Below are 18,215 nucleotides of genomic sequence, written 5' to 3'. Positions count from 1 at the left end.
CCCTATTTTTTTGCCTTGGATCTCCTCAGTCAATTAGCATATGAAATTATATCTATAACATTTTTTATTATGTTTACATCTTAATTTTGAACATGTCCCCTATGCTTACTGCAGTATTTTCAACTTAATCTTCCGTAGCTATACAGTATACTATTTAGTTTTCGGATGATGATTCTACAAGTTCTTCCTCGGAATAGAAATGTGAACTTAGGCAAGACAGTCCACTACAGTGCTCACACATTGCAGAGCAATCTATTTTAGTTATTTTACATTTACAGTATTGGCCACTTCCTTGCTGACACGAACATGATATTATGTACAGAAGCTCGTCTGGTGAAATGGCTTGGATGTGGGAATAGGTTTCAATGTCTTTTTGGAGCGTCCGTTTTCTTTAATTAATTCTATCCTCCAACCCCATTCTGTGTCAGGAAGTTTATTTCCTAACCATTTCTGTACTTGCAAAAATACTCTGAGCGAATGTTCATTACACGCTTCAGAAGTTGGAGATAGTTTGGCCAGGTCAAAGTTAGATCTTAGTGAACTTTTCTTTGTCAAAGACAAAAATCTGTGGTATCGGGCTTCATTCAAATTTGAGTATTTTCCCAAACCATACAAAGCCAAAACTAATTTTTCACCTGTAGATAATATTTCTCCTTTAGATTTTGGAATATCCAAAAACACTCTGGCCCAGTTTTGAAATTCCGGTGATTTGAGCATTTGTATTACTTTTAATTTGCCCATACCATAAAAACACGATGTCGTGTCACATCCTGTAAACGCATGACAGAACAAAAGTAGTTGCCGGCAAACTCCAAACTTTTCAATCAATGTTTCGATCCTGAAGTGCCGTGTGTTCGGAGTCACACCACCTTTCTCTTTACAGAAGTAAACAGAAGCGCTTTCTTTCTCAGGAGACAAAGCAGTAAGACTACCAGGTCAGTATCAGATCCTACAACAATAACTTTTGAAGCAGTTTTCAACTGTTGAATGGCCGTCATTACAATGTCAACATCTGCGTTTTCCTCTGCTGTAATTACAGTCAATCCCCGTTTCACGAGTTCAGACCCCAGAGCCAACGATAATCTTTTCTTATTGTTTCTATTACCTAAGAACTCGTCTTTTCCCGTGACACAGACTGTGTTTTGACAAAAAAAAAAAATATATATATATATATATATATATATATATATATATATATATATATATATATATATATATATATATATATATATATATATATATATATATATATATATATCTTGTGAAGATTTTTTCGCCGCTCTCCTGTTTTGTTCTTCATTTTTCGTGGTAGGCTCACTAGGGTAACCATCAAAAACAACGATAGATTTTTGACCGTATTTATTAAGAACATGTGTACAATAGTTCTCTAAGACAGCTCCAAAGGTACAATTTTTTAACCATGGCAGATGGTGAAGGAGAAACCCTCCGTCTACAATATATGTTGCATCCTTTACATCTAGTTCTTCGATGATTCCTTCTCAAAAACTTTCATCAAGGATGATTTTGTACCTTTTCGAAGAGAAACTTCGTCAAACAGAGCTGGTGGGCGTACTGCCAATTCATATTCGAAATATGTCTTTAATTTGCTGGCGCTATCACAGACACACAATATCCGATTAAAAAGCTGTTGAGAATTGATATTGACCTCTTTTGATCTTACTCTTGCTGAGTTCTGTGCTGTCTGCGTCTTCACCATATCATTTCTGCGCAGTTTGAGTTCTTGGAAATTTTTACCTTTAATTTTGTTTATGGTAGACAAACCGATATCGTATGCTTGATCACAGTTTATTGAATCATCACAAACAAACCCAGTGGCCAAAGAGACCAGTTTACCAGACAACTTTGTAAAAGGATTGTGTTCTTGTGACCAAGCTGTAAACTTCTGTAAGTCTGACAAGTCTTTCTTCTTTCTGGATTCTTCTTCCGAATGAGCTTGGCCACAATTAAGACATTTGAGTGGGTTTGTGCGCGTGTCTAAATTTTTGCACAGAAGTTTATTTAAACAACAATTACGTTTAAGATGTCCGTATTTATAACAGCCCTGTAGGCATTGACGGATCGTGAGAATGTATGGGGATACAGTACGGCGAACATAGTAAAGTTTAATATCCTCAGGAAGAAGTTGAGGATTAAAAGTAAGAATGACAGTTTTGGTGGGTTGAAGTTCATTGTTAGTATCTCTACGATAAATTCTCCGAGCTGACGTGACCTGTACGTCACAAGAGACATCAGTAAGTAAGTCATCCATTGTAACATCAATATCTATATCCCGTACAACGCCAGTAGGATATAAGAGGTGATTCGGAATATAAGCATCCCACTGATTTTGAGTGAGAAGGGGGTGGTCCAGGAAAGTATTAGCTTCGGCACCAGAACGGAATTGAAGTTTAATTAAGTTACGGCCAAGTGGTGTAATGGAGTCAATACCGGGAATATCAGCAAGATATAATTTCCTACTGATAGCCATAACATGCTTTTTTCCGATATCATCAATAGTCGATTTGAAAAAAAAAAAAAACATAATATGGGCCAAATGGGTAGATTGATATTTGTTTTTTTTCTAACTGTGTAAAATTAGTATCTTTATTATGATAGGTAGCAGTAGGTGTTTTTCGGCGTGGGATATCAAGTACAAAAGTGTTTTCTTGAACCGTAGAAAGAGTGTAAGGAGGGTTTGACTCAAGAACAACTGAATTAGTATCGGTGTCCATGTTGACTTCTAAAATATCCGAAGGTCGAGGAGGCAATAAAGTCAAATTAGTATCATCAGAAAATGTGGGTTTTCAAGAAGAAACCCACAAACAAAAGGAGAACGCCCAGCAAAAGAACACAATATACACAGAAAAAACCAAAATAAGTGGAATATAGAACACAAAAGGAACACAACACTAAATACAACACTTAGAACCAAACTGTAAGCGTGTTCACTTCACATCACATCACTACAATTCTCCACCTCCAATTACTTAATTCATCTCACCCATAACAGATTTCCACTATTTTACGTAATGACCCACACTGTTTAAATTACAACAACCCAACTACCTATAACTTCCTTACACTGACTTTCTTTCCATTTTAAAATGTATAAGCCAATTATAAGATATTTTTGTCTTCGTTATCGCTTAACAGACGAAATGAGCATCACAACTGTCTTTACCGCTCCATATTTTCCTTAACGTAGGCTTCATTCTGTATCTTATTTACACATGTTACTTCCCTAACTACGTACAGGACATTCTCATATTTGTGAGCACTTTCAGCCCAATCGTATTTTTAACAGTTCGTACACTTATCTGGTGAGAGGTGGAAACTCGCAACGAACATTTGAATGAACATTATCGAATACGATCATTTAATTGGTTCAGATGTTCTTGTATGGAGAGGAATAATTGAAGAGCTCAATTCCAAAACAGCCTAAGTCAAAAAAGTAAGTTTTTCAGGAGACCATTTTTGTGTTTGTTTCTATCATTCTATTTCTGTGAAAGGAAAGTAATTTACATGAAAGAAAATGGCAATTGCCTACTTTTCGTAAGATAGCGTTGAAATTTATCATCTATAGCGAGAGTTTTATAATTGTTTTCAGGCATGAGTCAAAAATTAGCTTCGGAGAATACTGTTGACTTAGGACACCTTGGAAAAGAACGCTGTTTTCTTTTGCCTACAATTAATTTGATTTTATGAAATTCTGGCATGAAACCATGTTCAGTATACGGAGATACTGAAAGGGAACTTAATAAAACCAATATATCAAAATTGACAAGAATTGACTTTTGTCTCTTTTGGAGTCCACCCCTTCAATTGCATGACATAACAACTTTCAAATTTTTAAATGCAATGCATTCACTGACTAACGTTACTGTCACACTGTACTCCTTCCCGACGTGCATCTTTTCAGAGGCACAATGGGCTTCGATGTGATCTTTATGAACGATAATTCGCGACCGCATCGAATAGCGCGAGAACGAAAAGGTGTTCGGCAAATTGACTCGAACCGTTCCAGGACTTGCGTCCCATATATCAGATGTGGAATGCTATAGGGAAACATTTTGCAGCACGTTCAGATGCAGCAAGGATCATTGGGCAATTGTCAACAGTACATGCGATGGAAATGGTGTCATTGATCATTGTCAAGCTTGCGAGCAATGTTGAAGCGTGTTGCAAAGCATGCATCGTTGTCCTTGGTAATAATACCTTTCAAAGGATCATTTCATTCGTTTTATAATGTCAGGGTGCCATCATGAGTCGCAGTGGCTTTAGTGTAAGTTATTGGTTTTATATTAAAAAAAGTTACATTTTTTCTTGTAATCACATATTTCTTCCTGTTGTTTTCTGTATCATGTTAATTTCTTACACCAGTATATAACGTTTATAAGTGAAATGTTGACTGTTTGATTATTATATTGAAAATTCCAATTATATACAGAACAACTGAACATGTTTCTTAACACTTACAAAAACATGAACATTATACAGCTCACTATCAAAGTCAATCGCACTCAAATGAACCACCTATATTATCATTATCATCAGTGCTTGGAACTGTTAAGAATGTAACAAACTGTTTGTTGCAAGGATAACTATTTGGATGTATGAATGCAAGAAGAAACTTTAAGTCCTTCACTTGCTTAGCAATAAGTGGTAGAGCTGTGTTCTCAAAGACGTCTGCTACTGTATATACAAATATATAGTTTTAAAACCTTTTTATAACTAGATTCACTTCAATAAATTCACTTCATCTGAACTGAAACCACTTAATTTGAGACCAATTAAGAGCTTCTAAATTGCATATTTTCTGATTGCTCAAAATGCGTAGATAGTGTTCTTAAAGTTCATAAAATCTCATTACATTTCAATAACTTTTATGCTAAGATATCTTAGTCATTTGAATGTTGTTCTCCCGATCAGGCGGAAGTTCGATCTTAACTCTCGTACATTCTTTCTATCAAGGCATGAATAATGCCCGCTTCCAGTAAGGTAACCGTATTGTAAGAAATTGTAATTACTGGCTAATATTCTTATGTGCTTGTGTAACTTTTGCGTTAAGAACTGCATCATTGTGACAATACGAATATTTTATTCCGTTCAGAAGGGGAATCACTGTACAAATTCACTTCAGTGACAAAACTTAAACACTTAAACCAAATGCTATTTATTTTTCTCCCCGATGTGCAGTAGTTTCATCTAAGAGATAACAAAATACAATAATTTATTTGATCGTTTCATAGATGGTTAGATTGCTCAATTATTGCCTCTCATAGAAAATTGTCCTGTTCTTAGCATTGGTCTCATTTGACATCATGAAGGTTGACCTCTCTCTCAGCAAGCACAGAACCCAAGGAAAGGATGAAAAGAGAAAAAAGCGATATGGTTAATCCGATAGCAGTGGTTTCAAATAGCGTTACGATCAGGTACCATTTCAGTGCTTGCCTTGGAAAAAGTAACAAAAATTACTTTAGTGACAACCTGAAATGCCACATCAAAATTCACACTTCTTACGCCAGTTATACTCTATACTAACTTGGCCACGCTGTTCATGTATATTCAGCTCATTTCATTATTATCATTTACTCAATTTTAGATTTCATGGTTTAGTTCTGAAGGTAAAATTGTCAGATCAGGACACACACATTCACAGAAAATATTACTAATTTAATCCTTTTTAAGTGTCATACATGAAAAAATGGCGCCTTTGAAATCAAACACTAAGTTGTATAAATTCGAAAGTCCTCATCAGAATTTTCAAATGCTAAATCAAGAAAATTCCAATGTTTATTTCGGTTTTAATACACTTCTATGATAGAAGATTTAAAACGGCGAATCTATATTTTGGCCCTATTTTCAATGTAGAACTACTTTAGCCAAAGCAAGACCCTACAAACGTAATATGAGAAGTTATTCCAAACCATTGCATATTGACACACACACACACACTCTCTCTCTTTTGTGTGTGTGTGTGTGTGTGGGTGGGTGGGTGGGTGAGAGAGAGAGAGACAGAGAGAGACAGAGAGAAATATTCTTTATACATAATGATATAGTGAATATGTCTGTGTGTATGTTCTCACCGTAATGTAACCTTAACGTAAGTTGAATATCTTGTAAAGTAAAGTTTAATAAAACAATGCATAAATTTGCCAAAATAAACTCTTAAGCATTTCTAGTATTAATAGCTATTATTATTCTACCGATAGTACTTGTTACCGGTATTACAGATTGTTTTAATTTAGCAATAATGTAATTGAAGAAGGTTATTAAGCGTAATTACATGTTTCTATATAATTTGATATAACGTATTTACAGTGGAGAAAGTAACATTAGTGACTTATTAACATGTATAGTGAATGATGATACATTCATTCATTCTTTTTTCCAATACTTGTAGAAAGAAATGCAATCAACGTATTAATTTTGTCATTATCTGATTAAGGTGCTAAACGCGTATTATTATTGTAATATATTTTGAAATTGTTTTATGAAATTACTTTTGTTAGGATCAATAGCTTAGTTTCACGTTATGACACCTTTCTCCGTTACAATTACTTCGAAGTGTATTGCTTATTTTCAATACTATAGATTCCTTGTTACAACCTGAAATAATCGAATAGTGAATCGACTCACATACCGAAGTTAAAAGTGCTCTATTTACTTGCACAAATCCTCCAAAGTTGATGACAGCTTTCTTAGTAGATAGTACTTGGACCAGAAATTGAATCTATTAAAAAGAAATAAAATAATTAATATTATAAAAATAGATGTACAATTCTGACATATAGCGTAAACGTACAGTAATTTCAGATAAAATAAATTTCAGAAAAGCTTTAATTTCTCTTTTCTTTTTCTTTATGAAAGATAAATTATGTAAGTTTAGAGAAAATATTTAGAAATTATCTATGTATAGAAATTTTAAATCCCAAATTACTTTTTCAAATATTGCACAATTAAAACTATCATACAGCCATTACATTTACAATTATTTTCTTTACATAATTATGTGTGCATTGTCGATGTTATTTTATTATAAGCGCCTTTGGAGAATTTTGTTTCAGAAACTTTTCTTAACTGCAATATCGTTATATAGCCCTCTGAGTTTAGAATTCCCTTAAAAGAAATATTCTACAACTTTCAATTTTGAAATGAAATAAAGCTAAAGATAAGACGCATTAGAATGGGGCAACACACGGAGAAATTAAGTTTTATTCTTTGGTTTGCTCTTCTCTTTTCCGTCTTTCAACTTCATTCTTGTAATGGAAATTTCCAAGAGCGAGTATCAAACTAAACTCGGTATCTCCTCGACAATATAAAATTATACCAAGGAGGAAAAGTTTGCTAAATCAATTAGTCCAATGTACAGGATGATTTTTTTTTTAACTCACGGATTTCAATTGGGTCTAAAATTTCTAACTGAAGTCCGATTTTCATCCAGTTTGTGGCAAATAATCAAGGAAGGATGGAGGATTTATGGAACTATGTTTACTGATTTAAACTCATTCGGGATAATATAGGTCACACCTCAAGAAAAATAGTAAATATTCGCCAGTGTACCTTTCAATAGGAATGAGGTGTGGAGATTTGAATTTTCTTCGTTAAAACCTTGCCAAGGTCAACGAGAAACAGGAAACTGGGCCGATGTATTGGGAATTGTGCTGTACAGTTCTGTGCTACTGTGTGAGTATGATCACAACATAGTGAGAATAGTGCACTCTTTAGAAGAACATGAAGTTATCGTTAAAAAAAAAAAAAAAAAAAAAAAACATTTAGGAGAACGAAATCTGTTGTTGCTTCGCAAAGGGCATTTAGAAACAAATTTGCCTCAAGTTCTGCCCCAGACAGAAACATAATATGTTTGCTAGTGAATAAATTTTAAGAAACAGTATCACTTCTGAGTGAGACATAGAGGCATCGGATCCCGGAGGTGGGTGTTGTAGAAGATGTCAGTTATCAATTCTTTAGATCGACCAAGAAATCTCTCCGTCGTTTGTCGCAAGAAACCCGCTATAACTATTCAACGTGTGGTTTACGAGTGTTATCACTAACACTTAATTTGTGTTCTCACGAACACTTAATTTGTATTCTGCATTTTCGCTTCAAAAGTCGAAAACCTCATTCCAATTGTAAGGTTCACTGTCGAATATTGGCTGTTTTACTTGAAATGTGATCAATATTACCCCGGATATATTTAAACCAGTAAACACGAGTCCATCAATCTCCCATCCTTTCTTGATTATTTGCCAAAAAGCTAATGAAAATCGGACTTCAGTTAGTGATTTTAGATCCAAATGAGATCCGTGAGTTTTAAAAAAATCACCTTCTACAATTGAAGCTTCAACGACAAGAAATAAAAATGCCAACTTTGGTGCCCATACTCTGGACAAATCCATACAGCTGAACAAAACTAATTGCGAGCCGCTCAGGTGGATCAGAAAGAATGTTACTAACCATCAATATTGACGTATAGTACGAAAGAATTATGATCAATTGTGTTACAGTACTTATTTTTGTTGGTGCTTTTAAATCGACTTCGCTCCAGGTGATTGTAGCACAATCTTCAATACGACCTACATAATTTTGAAAGTCCTTCAAACAAAACTCGAAATTTCGATACCACTCTCTTGAACACCATGCTCTCAAACTGCTTGCAATGAAGTTGATTTCCCGGGACACCAAAACGTAACGCTAGGCTGTAAAGAAGAATCGACTGATCAACTTTTGCCACCTTGCTCGTATATGGATGCCTAGCTCTCCGGACTTTTGCAGTGCAACAGAGACTAGATTTTCGGACGATTTGAACTTGGGTTGTGACAGTGTTCAGTAAAGTTATTGAATTTGTGTGCTTATTCTCCACACTGTGCCACAGATTAGGATATAGATGGACATAAATATGCAAGTAGTGATGAGCGCAAGAGTCTTGGCCTTGCAGTTTTTGCAAGAGTCTTGCATGCAAAACCAAGACCAAGACCAGGAATCCCGATGCAAGACCAAGACTAAGACCAAGGGGTGCAAGACCAAGACCAAGACTCTTGCGCAAGCGACTTGCACAAGTACCGACACTACTTGATTTTTTTATATAGAATGTAAAAAGAAGGAGATGGATTTTTTGGCTTCAGTAAAAATGCTGCTGGAGTGAATGTGTTCTCAGTAGTCTATGCAATCCGTGTGAGTCGATCTGCACCTGTAGCATATAGCTACAGTATGTCGTTTTCTCAATTATTTATTCGAGTTTTCTGTAGATATTGCTCGTTTTCAAATCACACAGGTGTCATCTTGCGCCATGAGAGCTTTTTTGGTGGACAAAACTGTGTGCGTGGATTTTCTCGGTGTTCTTCTGTTTCCTCCTACTTTCTTCATTCCACCATTTCAGGGGGCGCGGTGGATCAGTGGTAGATCGTTCACCTCTTGTGCTTGGGGTCCCTGGTTCGTTCTCAGCTCGGGCCGTGTGGACTTTATGGTGGACAAACACCGTGCTTGTGGGTTTTCTCGGGGTTCTCCCGTTTCCTCCCACTTTCTTCATTCCACCATTTCATTCATTTCTTATAATCACCGTCTCCTTTAGCCTAACCGGCATATCCCTGGGACGTAAAACTCAAAGATTTCATTTAATTTTTTCCACCATTTCAGACATTTCTCATCATTAACGCCTCCCTTAGACTTGATGCATATTCGTGGGACGTAAAACTAGATACTTCATTTCATTTCAAAGCATATTAGTGGTGTTTTTCTTCCAAAACTAAAGAGCGTTGAGTTGATTTTGAGTTTTACGTACCTGTCCAACAGCGAGGCTATATGAAACGTGGACCTACTGATTAACGTGGAATCCGAACTACATGAGCTCCCGCTGGGAATCGAACCCGGGCTTCCCACGCCAAAGGCGCGTACGCTAACCGCTTAGCCACTGAGGAGCTCTCAACACTAAAGAGAAATGTAGTATTGAACATCGGTAATACCGTACACCATAGGTGTCGACTTGGCTCCGAGACTCAAGCATCCATTGGAAATTTTTAATGTGTGCTCTTAAAATTAATATCGAAATAACATTTTCATGACATTGACAAGTGACCAGAAGTTTCATTTCATTGACGGGTGCTTGTACGTTGAATAACTGTTTATTGAGCTGAGCGAAGCGAAGCTCTTATACTCGGGTTAGCCGTTTGGTTGTCCGCGAACTCCTCCTAGACCGTTTGGCCGATCTCAACCAAACTTAGCACGCTGATAGAGTATGTCGTGCTGAGTGACAACATAGGTCGAAATCAAAAATCCGATGTACCATCGAGGAATAATCACCGAAAAACGCTTGCATAGACTTAACATGGGGAAAAAGTTTTCACGCGATTTTTTTGTCAACAATTAAAAATGGCATTTACTATTGCATAATGGCCAGGAATGATTACGTAGTTTAAGCTCGCTCAGCTCATTTCATTGCAATCGGATATATACATTGCATTCCTAGTTTATATAACTTATAGCCTCCATAGGTATACAGCACATCGAGGATTGAGCGATATAACATTATACTACAACAATAAATCTATATTATAAAATTGAAATGAGTATTTTTGTGAATACTAATCTCTTGAACTACCCAACCGATCTCGATCAACTTTTCAACATAGATGAGTTTTGGACCTGGGAGTGTTTTCATCATTTCACTTTGACGGTAAAACTTAGGGGATGGGAGAAGGAGGAGTTAAAAAGTAATAAATAAAACTTAATAACTCTTCAACCAGACGACAAATCTCGATTATTTTTTTTAACATAGATGTGGTTCAAGCCTGGAATGTTATCTGTCAGTTTACTTTGACGGAGCAACGTAGGGGAGGACGACGGGGGGAGATGTACAAAAATCAATATAAATAAAAATAAAAGTGACTAAGTTTGTGACTTAATAACTCTTGAACCGATCTTAATCAAATTTTTAACATGTATGAGGTTCAATCCTGGAAAGTTTTTTTCAGAATTTGTTTCATTTTGATGGTAGAACGTAGGGGAGGAGGAGGTGAGGGATATATATATAATAAAACAATAACTTTTGAAACACCCGACCGATCTTCATCAAATGTTCAAAATAGATGAAGTTCAACCCTGCAAGCGATTTTTATAATTTTACTTTGATGGTGCAACGTAGGGGAAGGGGAGGGGGGAGGTATATGTAAAAAACTAAAAATATAAGTGACTGTAATTGTGACTTCGTCACTCTTGATTCAGCCGATCGATCTCAATCAAATTTTCAACATAGATGAGGTTCGGACTTATGGTGGTTTTTATCAAATCACTTTGAAGGTAGAACTTAGGGAAGGAGAAGGGGATGGAAAATGTATAAAAATAAATAAAATTTAATAATTCTTGAACCACCCGACCGAACTTGATCTCATTTTCAACATAGATGAGAATCGGACCTGAGATGGTTTGTGTCATATCACTTTGACGGTGCGGTTTAGGAGATGGGGACGGGAAAGATAATTAAACATGATCGAAAATGAACGAAAATGACCGATATTAAAATGGAATCTATAGTTTTAGGGGTCGCTGAGCTAAACAGTGACACTTCTGAAGCTGTTTAAATTCAAACTCAGCCCCGTAGCTTAGCGGAGGGAAGAGAAGAGATATAAAAATGATCGTAAATGACGAATATTATTGTAGAATCCGTAGTTTTCGAGGTCGCTGAGTTGAATACTGACCTTTCGATACTGTTTACGCCCAAATTCAACTTCGTAACTTGAGGGAGAGGGAGATACATAATAATGATCAAAAATGATGAAATATTAGTGTCGAATCCATAGTTTTCGGCGTCGCTAAGGTGAACAGTGATACTTCCTATCCCGTTTAAATGTAAATTTAGCACCGCAACTTGCGGGAGGAAGGAGATATATAAAAATATCCAAAATGACTATTATCAATATCGAATTCATGGTTTTCGAGGTCATTGGGATGAACAGTGACACTTCCGATGCCGTGCCTTGTAATATGGGGGAGGAGGATATATATATACGTTTATTGAAAGTGACCGTATTAGTACCCAATCCACAGTTTTGACACGAACAGTGACACTTCTGGTGCCATTTAAATCCAAATTTCGCCCCGCAACTTGGGGAGAAGGAGGGGAGAGAAATATGAAAATAATCGATTCAGAGAGCGCTTTACTAATAGTAAAAATGACTGACTAAGGAAATATATTATTATTTTTTTAGTTTAACCCGACGAAGTGGGTAATTGATGCTAGTAATCCATATTCACAAGTGAGACTTCAAATAACTTGGAGTTCGATGCCGTTATTTTGTATTTCTAATACAGGTCGAAAGTATTCATATAAATTGAGTTTATAGAAGACATAGACAGTTGAGTAATTTTCAGTTGTCATAAAGTTATTCTAAAATATTAAGAGGTTTGATTATAATAATTATTATTTTAATTTTCTCTCTCTCTCTTTTTTGGTCATTATTCCAAAATATATCATTATCTTCATCATAGCTATTCTGCCATTATTGGCAGGTTACTTGCTGCAACTGAGAAGGTTCGATGTTCCTCAGCTAGTCTCTTCGTCTTGACGTAGCAATTTTCTTTTTTTAATACCTTCCTTCAACTACAGTCTCCTTCTATCCCTCCCTCTCTTTCCTTCCACAATACCCTCTAGCACATCCCTCATAATACAGTTCCTCCTTAGCCATATCCTAACCAGTTCCTCTTCCTCCTCTTAACAATATCTAAAATTCTTCTTTTTTCCCCTACTGCTAATATTTCTAACACCTTCTCATTCGTTTTACGTTCAACACAGCTAATTCTCTCCTCTTTTTACTCCATGCCCATATTTCAAAAACCTGCATTTTTTAAAAATCGCTTTTGCGTAATGTCCATGTTTATGCCCCATAGCGTACATATTGGAATCAGTAAAACAAATTCTCAACATTTAATTGGAAGTTTGTTTAATACAAGGATTAGCCAATCGTGGTTGAAAGGAAAAATCTGACGCCTTTAGAGTGTAAAAATAATTTTGCAATTCATGGTATTTCAATAATCTGTGCCGTCTTGATTTTCTTTCATGCGTCTCAGGGGTAGCCTCCCCAGTTTGGGAACCAGTGGAGTGTTGGATCTGTTAAAAAATATAAACAGATTAGGAAACGTTGTGATTTAGGTATAGCGTGGGCACCCATTAAAAGAAACAAAGATCATCACCTATGTTGTACACTATCAACATACTTACACGAAGTTAAACTATATAACATTTATAAACATACATTGTATTTCTGTTACTATTGGCGCATTGTAGAGTTTATTATCCCCTGTACCCATAGTAAAATTTACCTATGAAAGGCTTGAGATTTCTTAAATGCAAGACTTGCAAGACTCTTGCATGCAAGACGAAGACCAAGACCAAGGATTCGAGTGCAAGACCAAGACTGGATGTGCAAGACCAAGACCAAGACCACTCCGGTCTTGGTCTTGGTCTTGCATTTGCTCATCACTATACGCAAGGCAACTAAATACATACTGTACTGTCACTTGATGATCTTATATCTTGAAGTTCCCTAAACAATGAGTCTCAGTTATTTCGAGGAGAATTGTTGAGTTTATGATAGCCAACTTAAAAGTCTCATGACGTATTAATTTGGTAATCACTTGGGAGTATGCCTGTGGAAACATGCTTAAGCTTATTTCAGCAGGATTTACTCACTTAGTACCTAACTATGTGTTTCAGAATTATTTGAGAGCTATTTGGTCGTTCCATTCCTTCTGATTATTTGAGTCTAGTAACCTGCAAATGACACTGCCAGAAACTTTCATCAGGGCTTCTTCATTCTCTACTGTCTAAGATAAAGGAAAACGTAGGAGAGGAAAGTGGCCCACGTGGTGGAGTGCTTATAGACTTTGAGACTCAACCTCAGCCCAATGTATTATATAAAGAAAGTATGAGCACTAGAAGGCCACTGCAAACGATCTCTCTAATTTCATCCTCATCTTGTATTAAAAGCATAAGACGTAGAAACATATAAAATGAAGAGAAGAATTAGCTACAAATATTACAAGTGCGGGATACGCTATATGCTTTAGTCACTAGTACACGTCCACATGGCAGTCTTAACTCCATTTGCACACGTCGAAGCATATCCAGGTGAACCTTATCTATGCTTAGTTCAGCTGCTCTGGTTAGGTTAGCTAGCAAAGATGGTTTCCTCACCTTCCACTATGGTATAGCTAGCTTTCTGTTTGCGTTAAAGTCAGTTTGCTGGGACTTTGCACATGAGTTTCTCTTACACCTCCAACTGTCTCAATGCTTACTCTCACATAGCAATTAGACAATTGCACTAAGGCCTCTCACGACATCTGAAATAAAATTTCTTCTATTGTTGTAAATTTCAATACACGACTTGTAACACTTTTATCACAAGACGCAAGCGAAATCTGGGAAATCATTTGTAGTAGTCCCATGTATTTCATTCACTATATTTTTTCATAACATATTTTTTCTTGTAAAAAATGAATTTCACTTCCAATATTTGCAATGCACTCCAGCATATCAATTTATAGTGTGAACTGTTTTCTTGAATGAAAAACTTCCTAGTGTTCTTTACAAAATGCAACTTTTAGTGGAATTTTGTGCAAAAAGGTTTTCCCTGAAGTCACCTCAGTAGTTCAGATTTTGCAAGCCTCCTGCTGGTTCTTCTCCTTTTTATACAACCTATGCGTTCTGAGAAAGTAAGTAATCTCACCACTTGGATGAAGCTAAGAGTTAGAAACTGGAGGGAACATCAGCGTGAAGTATTAACAAAGCAGCATCGAGGGACCAACGAACTTCGCAAACCACAAAAATCCGGTTCAATCAATACGAAAATCATCGAACAAAAATTAGCAGATGGTGATATACGTGGCGCTATCAGACTACTGATATCCGATGACACTGTGGCTACGCCAGATACGTCAGTACTACATGCTCTACGAGAAAAACATCCAGCCCACGTTCACTCATTCATCAATCCCGAACCACCTGAGGACTCGACTACAGTAACTAAAGTCTCTTCCATCGAATTATTAAAGGCTATAAAATCCTTCCCCTCTGGTTCGGCAGGCGGAATGGATAATCTCCGTCCCTCAATCTTAAAAGATCTACTTATAAATCAAGACTTTGATTCAAGGGAACGGTTAACCACATCCATTTGTGAATTTATGCACTTAATTATATCTGGGAAAGTGCCGACCATTTTACGACCAATTTTTTTTGGTGCTTCACTTATAGCACTGAAGAAGAAAAGCGGTGGAATTCGCCCAATAGCTGTTGGCAATGTTTGGAGACGCTTATCAGCAAAAATTATCTGCTTCCGGATACGAGATTCATTAATTAATATACTATCACCACACCAACTTGGGGTCTGTATACCATTCGGAGCAGAATCAGCCGTACATGCTGCCAGAATGTACTACTCATCTTCCCATACTGAAGTGAAAGCATTTTTGAAAATTGACTTCCGCAACGCCTTCAATGAACTCAACCGCGACTCAATGTTACAATCTGTTAAAACTAACTTTCCAACGTACTATCCATACATCTACCAATGCTACTCCGAACCAAGCAATCTTTTTATAAGGGATAACATAATTCACTCACAACGTGGAGTACAGCAAGGCGACCCACTTGGACCAGCACTGTTCGCCCTAACAATCCATCACATTATTAAGGATATTAACACAGATTTAAATATCTGGTACTTGGATGACGGTACCATAGCTGGAAATATCGACGTAGTACTACGCGCTTTTAATAAAATTCGTCTAGAAGCTTCATCTATTGGATTGTTTCTTAACTCTGCCAAATGTGAAGTGAGTTTTCTGAGCGCCAGAGCTGATGAAGTCCATGACCTTTATGAAAAGTTTAACGAAGTAGCACCTGGTATCAAACTCTTATCACCTACCAATGCGGAACTTTTAGGGGCTGCCATCTCTACCGAATCAAGGAGCAAAATTTTATTGGACAAGATATCAAAATTAGAATTCTTCTTTTCTCAATTATCAAAACTTTCTGCACACTCCGCTTATTATTTACTACGAGCTTCACTCTCACTTCCAAGATTACTGTATTTCCTCCGTTGCTCCCCTTCTTGGCAGGATGATAAATTACTTGACAAATTCGACCACACTCTTAGAACAGGACTGGAATCCATTCTAAACTGTTCTTTGAAAGACAGTTCATGGTTACAAGCTTCCTTACCAGTTGAGAATGGAGGCCTTGGGATTCGTCGAGCCATGGATATCGCCATACCTTCTTTCCTCGCATCATTCTATGGCTCACGAGAACTAATTGGATCTCTTCTTCAACAGGAAGTTGACTTAGACTCGATTCGAGATGTACAAGAATGCACCGATAAATGGACTAGTCTGGTTGGAATGGATCCCCCACCTATCGACAAAAGACATGTTCAGTCTGTTTGGGATGAACCTATAGTCAAGCTTCGTTTATCTTCACTCCTATCATCAACTAATAACCCAGATGACAAAGCCAGGCTGTTAGCTGTCTCTTCCTCCAAAAACGGAGCATGGCTTCAAGCCCTACCTTCTCACACACTCGGGCTACACCTTTCTAATGAGAGCTTTCGTATTGCTACAGCTCTGCGCTTAGGTGCTAATATTTGTGAGCCTCACTTTTGTCCTGCTTGCAACGCATATGTTGATAATAAAGGATTACATGGCCTTTCATGTAAAAAAAGTGCGGGAAGACAATCTCGACATCATATTGTAAACGACATTATTTGTAGAGCCCTCGTTTCAGCGGGAGTTCCTTCAATAAAAGAACCAAATGGTTGTTGCCGCTCTGATGGTAAAAGGCCTGATGGCATGACCTTGGTACCGTGGAAAAATGGAAAAGCACTAGTCTGGGATTTCACATGTTCCGATACGTTTGCTACTTCCAACTTACCCCATTCTTCAATTCAGGCAGGTCTCGTCGCCGCTCACAGAGAATCAGACAAAAGACTAAAATACTCAAACCTATTGGACAAATATTGGTTTGTAACAGTAGCAATAGAAACCAGTGGGTCTTGGGGTCACGAAGGATTTAATTTAATTAATGAAGTTGGTCATCGAATAGCAATCAAAACTGGTGACCCCCGAGCTACTGCATTCCTTTTCCAACGTATCAGCATCGCCATCCAGCGCGGGAATGTGTCATCGATCTTAGGCACATTACCTCCTGGTAAAGAACTGGACGAGATTTTTCTTCTATAACACATAATAAGACGGAAGGAGACATATCCGAGTAGGCTGACAACCACTTTGACTATGTTCATGAAGAATGTTTTGAATCCAGTTTGGATAAATATATATTGTTTGAAGTCATGGCTAATACCGGGAACTGTATTAGATCGAATAGACTACAACATAGAATAAGGCCAAGTGCAGGTACAAGAAGGACTTCAGCAGCTGCAGAAAGCAGAGAAACATCAGAAAAGAAGTCGGAAAATGATGTGTGTTCTAGGAGTGGCAGCTTTTACAATCTTCTTGATGGTGCTGTTGATTGTGGTGAAATCTTAAAATGTTTCTATTTTACTAATTGTGCTTTGAACAAGACTGAAGAATAATTAATGATTCCTTTTATGAATTCGTCGTCTTCTGCTTTAATGCGACTTTTATGTATAATATATGTTAATATTAAAACCTATGCCTCGGAAATAATTTTCATAAATTGAGAAATTAACAACTTGTAGCTGGAAGGTTTTTGTATAGCATCCAAGAATTAACTAAAACCATTAGAAACATGCCAAATAAAACATGAAAGAAATATGAGCTTCTGCATAGAACAGATCGCCATCACTTTTGCTGAATTCTTCGTAATTAAGGCGTACGATATCGTTAGACTGAGTTCTCTCCGTTATGGCATAGAACAGTACGTATATTAGTTTCAGGGAAAGACACCAACAGAACAATAAGGAGTATTTGTGCATAATCTACTGACAAAGCTATAATCTATGAGACCCAAGTAATAATTCAATATTGGTAACTTCGAACAAGTATGAAGGGAAACCGATATAATAAATTTTAAATGGAAGCACCCATTTATTATGAACCGCAGCCACAGAAGTTCGACTACCACATATATACGCGTATAGCTTGAAAGCATTCAAAATGTTAAAACTAAATGTATCCGAATATGCTGTAAGTTCTTGTTACAATAATACTTATTGTGGTATGTTAAAATAAATTACCTCAAAAGGATA

The 18,215-nt window shown here is 36.7% G+C and overlaps 1 protein-coding gene across 1 annotated transcript in view; it reads right to left on the bottom strand.

The window, feature by feature from the left end:
• Positions 1–18,215, bottom strand: part of LOC145669146 (gustatory and odorant receptor 63a-like) — a 282,062-nt gene that overhangs the window by 14,189 nt on the left and 249,658 nt on the right. Inside the window, exon 3 of the mRNA XM_081737490.1 lies at positions 6,644–6,733. Coding sequence (XP_081593616.1) covers positions 6,644–6,733 — 90 coding nt within the window. The remainder of the gene's footprint in view (positions 1–6,643; positions 6,734–18,215) is intronic.

Source organism: Thermobia domestica, chromosome 13 (assembly GCF_964235325.1).
Source record: "Thermobia domestica chromosome 13, izTheDome1.hap1.1, whole genome shotgun sequence".
NCBI lineage: Eukaryota > Metazoa > Arthropoda > Insecta > Zygentoma > Lepismatidae > Thermobia > Thermobia domestica.
This window is presented reverse-complemented; position numbering and strand designations above follow the sequence as displayed.